Raw genomic sequence first — 4,751 nt, 5'->3', positions numbered from 1 at the left:
GTTCAATTTGAAGATTCGATTTCGATTACGTACGTATTCTGTTAATTCCGCTGATTAAATATAAACTACACAATCCACGATCTCTGGGTTGAGTGAAGAATACAAAACAGGTAAATCTATTTACAAAAAAAATACATTGGATATATCCATACAAAGTTATAAGCACTGATAGAAAATAAGATAGAAAGCAAAGCAAAACAAAACATGACAGCACAAAATTTATAAATCAGGGGAACGACAAACATACTAATAGCTATAATAAAGGAGGGATATAATATAGATCTTAGGACAATAATAGTTGTTTTAACTTATCCTTATGATACACTCGCTCTCGGAGTACTAGCACTACTCAACTTTAACATTATTGATCTCTTATAAGACTATTTGTTTGCAATAACTATACAACTATACAAAGCAATCATTAAGCACAGACAATGGACACGTTCTGTTCTCGATAAATAATATTTTGAACAAGGTAAATAGCGAAAAATTCAATATAATAAAGTTCACCAACAAGAAAAAGAATCTAACGAGCTTGTCCTCAAATAAAATTTCCACCGAGCGACAAACAAACAGTAAACGAAAAACGTAAACAAATCAACATTTTTTTGTACAAAGAATTCAAAACGTCTAAATCAAACAATCAATATTCAATTCAGTGCACATTCTCGTATAGTTTACACGTGTTATGAAAGTCTTAGAGAAATGATGTTCATAAGCCCGTGCCGAAAAGCAGTAAAAAGACTCTTCATTTATTCGGGAGTTTTTCTAAGTGCCATTTTAATATGTTCCCTAACAAACTATTTGGTTAATGGTAATTACCTCCAACTATTACAAAAGTCTTTGAGATACCACACAGACTTAAAATATATACTTATTTGGAGTGAAATCGCTAATCCAAGTTCTAAAAATAACAAGAAAATAATAGGCCAAAAAATATTTATAAAACAAAAGTGTCCATATATAAATTGCTATATTTCGTACGATAAGAATCTATTGAAACAGGATCACAGGAATTTCGATGCAGTGGTTTTCAAAGTGAGAGACATAATGAAACTAATGGGAAATAATTTAGAGATAACGCGTTCACCAAATCAAATCTATGTGTTTAATTCGCTTGAACCATCGGACATGCATCCAGTATGCAATCCGATTTTCGATAACTTTTTCAATTGGACATGGACTTACAAGCTAAATTCCGAAATATCCCATCCCTTTTTTAATATCTACGACATCAATAATGAAATAGTTGGACCAAAGTTATTTATAAATTGGACCAGACAAATGGATCATACCGATAAATATAAAAGTAGAATGCGGAAGAAGACCAAAGCAGTGGCCTGGATCGTCACTGCATGTAAACTAAAAGTTAAGCACCAAGAATTTATTAATGAATTTAAAAACGAACTCAAAGGGTACAATTATACGTTAGATATATACGGACCATGTGGTGATAAAAAGTGTCCTAAGAGAAGTACAAAGAATTGTTATGATATTATTGAACAACATTATTTCTTTCAAATGGTTCTAGAAGAAACATTCGCTGAGGATTATATAACAGAAAGAATGGTGAGAGCAATGACGCACATTTCTATACCTATCGTCTTAGGAGGATCGCATTATAACAGGTAAAAAATCAAAAATAGTCTATGTAAAAGATACCAAATCTTGGACAAACACAAATATTAGCCATTTTTCTTGGTTTATAAATAGTGATTGCTTTGGTGTAGCTTTTTTAAAATATACCAACTTTTGTACAAATATACCAAGTTGAAGAAGAGAAGTAAGAACTAAAAAGTTTAATTGATGTAATTAATGTCTTCTGTCTTTGTCTATAAATTATTATCATTATTACTAAACAAACAGATATATATATGTCCAAAAAATAAAAATTATTGGTTTCAAAGATATTTGTTTCCATATCTAGTGATATTCTAGGGAAGCCTCTAACGCCTTTTGCCTTTTGCATTTTTGGCATTGTATTAATTATTGTGATACAGAACCTAAACCATGTATTTTAATTTTAATTTAATTGTTTGTAGATTTTTACCACCAGGCTCCTATATAAATGCCCAATCTTTTGATATTAAGAAATTGGGCGCCATTATCGACTACCTAATAAAGAACCCTACTACATACGAATATTTCTTCGATTGGAAAAATCATTACTACTACATGGCAAGACCTAGGTCTCACATGTGTGATTTATGTACTAAATTAAATGTAAATAATATTTCTATAAATAAACACTATTCAAAATTTAGAAATTGGTGGGATCCAGATTATAAGGAACATTGTAAAAGTGCTCAGTTTATTAATAAAGGATTTTAAAAAAACTTCTTTCATTTGAACATTTTTTCGCTTCTCCTATTTGCACCAGAACCAATCTCTTTTTCACCGCTACATGAGAAGAGCCAAGAAGAAAGAGAACACTTGGGCATTCCTTTATTAATTCCGCTCACGCAGTTGTGAAAGTAATTAGTTGTATTTGTTTCCTTGTGGCGGCGTACATGCGTGGGGTTGTCTGTCTCCCTAAAATATGGCGAGGGAGCTGGCCATGCAACATACAGGTGAACGGGTGCTCCTTGTGGTGACTGGTCGTACTTGAATTGGTGTATGTGGTGTTAGTTATTTCGATTATGTATTTGCGTGTTGTTCCCACGGGAACATAGTGCGAGCTCATTTTACCATGCCTCCTGCTGATAGAGGATCTTTGGTCTGAGACAAATCTTTTTTACTTATTTTATTTATTATTATTTATTACTTAAGATGTCACGTGGAACACGGTGAAACGGTTGCAGCTTCTTACAAACGATGTCTAAACCAAAAAACTTGGCGATTAAAAAGAGTGGCGCAGAGTAAGTTAAGAAGGAGAAAAAGTTCTTCTCTTCTGTTTAAGTTATAAGCATTTAATGGATATTTTTTGACGTTCATTAGTGTACAATATTTCTTGATAACTCTTAATAAGTCATCAGGCTCCAGCGATCTTTTGTCGTATTTCAGGACTTAGACGAAATGATATTTTTTAAAAATTAACCAATAAATTTACAGGTGTTCCATTGCTGAGATTTGAATACTTTAGCAAATTTAAACACGCACAAGATCGCTATTAAAATAATTTTTTCCCAAAAAAACTTAATGACTAGAATTGAAAAGAGAGCGTATAATTTTACTAACTGTTAAAATATATAGCTAATATAACTAGGAATAAAATACATATTCACGAGTATCTGCTTGTCTTTAACTTCCTTTTATAAGTCGGTTTGCATAAAGAATTGACTTAAACTGCGTATTATCAAAAAGTTATTTCATATTCCGCATTAAAGGGCCCGAATCATTCGTCTAAGCCATCTGTGATTGACAACTTGGCTCAGATTTATTATTGAATACTGTTTTCCTACAATGCGTTGATAGATAATCAATTTCATTTTGGGAGCATCAAAAGAAATTTTCTCCTTTCCAATGCGAAAGTTATACAGAATTTTTACTCTCAGCGAAAATTATGGCCACAATTTCTTTATAACAATTTGTAATACAGCTTATATAAGCTCACATTGACACATTGACTTTTGAGACATTACTGTCACGATGTTTGTCCGCGATGGACTCCTAAACTACTTAACCGATTTTAAATTAAATTGGAACACCGTGAGCAGTCTGGTCCAACTTAAGAGATAGGATATCTTAGATCTTTAATAGTCACAATTTAATTTCATTGCAAATTATTTGTTTATTATTTCATACAGTTCTAATACATGGCGTCAGATAAGGCGTTTCACATAAGCTATCTTTTTCCCTTTACCGTTTCCCTAGAATAGTTTACTACTATGTAATATTAGAAAAACCTTAGCCACAGCCACTCTTGGCCAAGTCTGCTAGTTCTTTATAAGTTTCAATATTTATTGATCTTTTTAGGTTAGTAATCCTATCCAAACCAACCGCCGGCTCTACGTATATATTTTGTTTGAATTTTCTTTACTATAATTATAAAACCTATTAAATAAATCAATCCCACAAATTAAAGAATAAACGAGATATAAGTCTTCGTCGTGTTAGTTTTATTTTAATCTGGACGGACGTTTGGCCACAATCTTACCTAATATTGAGATGCTATAACATAACAAATAACTGAATCTATATTGTAAGTAAAATTTAATAGAAACAAAACTGCTATTTTTAGGGAATAACTTTTAACCTGTTTACATAATGTAACTATAACGGATATACCTGAAAGGTTCTATAATTAGTGAAAATCTCATCCATTAAATTATTTGAACACCCCTAGGGCGGGCGGTGCGATTGGCCGTGAGGGCGTAATCAATTATTTACAGCTGTCAACACGCAAAACAATGGATGGTGAATCAGGTTTTTATTTTGACTTCTAATTTCCATTTGCATGAATTGTGCCTGAAGAAAAAGCTTTTCTTGTATTGTTACGAAGGGACAGACACCAGATATTATAAGTACGAGGGTGAAACAACGATGATTTTTTAGCTAAGATTTGTCAGTTAGTAAAGATAGATGCTATATTAAATATGCATAATATATTTATTTTATTGTCAAAATGAATAAACATTCCATGAAATATTTATTATATGTATAAAAATGCACTAAAAATGTACTATAAATGTTCTAAAAAATGTCCAAAAATGTACTAAAAATGCACTACAATACAATATAAATACATATTTATTATATATATACATATATAAATATACATGTATGTATATACAAGGTGTTTAACTGTATAA

General features: G+C 31.4%; 1 protein-coding gene across 1 annotated transcript; it reads left to right on the top strand.

Moving 5' to 3' along the window:
- The first annotated feature begins 705 nt into the window (after positions 1 to 705).
- LOC110994413 (alpha-(1,3)-fucosyltransferase C-like) lies at positions 706 to 2,331 on the top strand. Its single transcript, XM_045631778.1, has 3 exons — positions 706 to 710; positions 885 to 1,628; positions 2,043 to 2,331. The coding sequence occupies exons 1-3, from the start codon at positions 706 to 708 to the stop codon at positions 2,329 to 2,331; spliced, it is 1,038 nt and encodes a 345-aa protein (XP_045487734.1).
- Positions 2,332 to 4,751: the final 2,420 nt, after the last annotated feature.

This window comes from Pieris rapae, chromosome 16, assembly GCF_905147795.1.
Source record: "Pieris rapae chromosome 16, ilPieRapa1.1, whole genome shotgun sequence".
Taxonomy (NCBI): Eukaryota; Metazoa; Arthropoda; class Insecta; order Lepidoptera; family Pieridae; genus Pieris; species Pieris rapae.
Note: the sequence above shows the minus strand (reverse complement) of the source record. Positions and strands in the feature narration are given on the sequence as shown.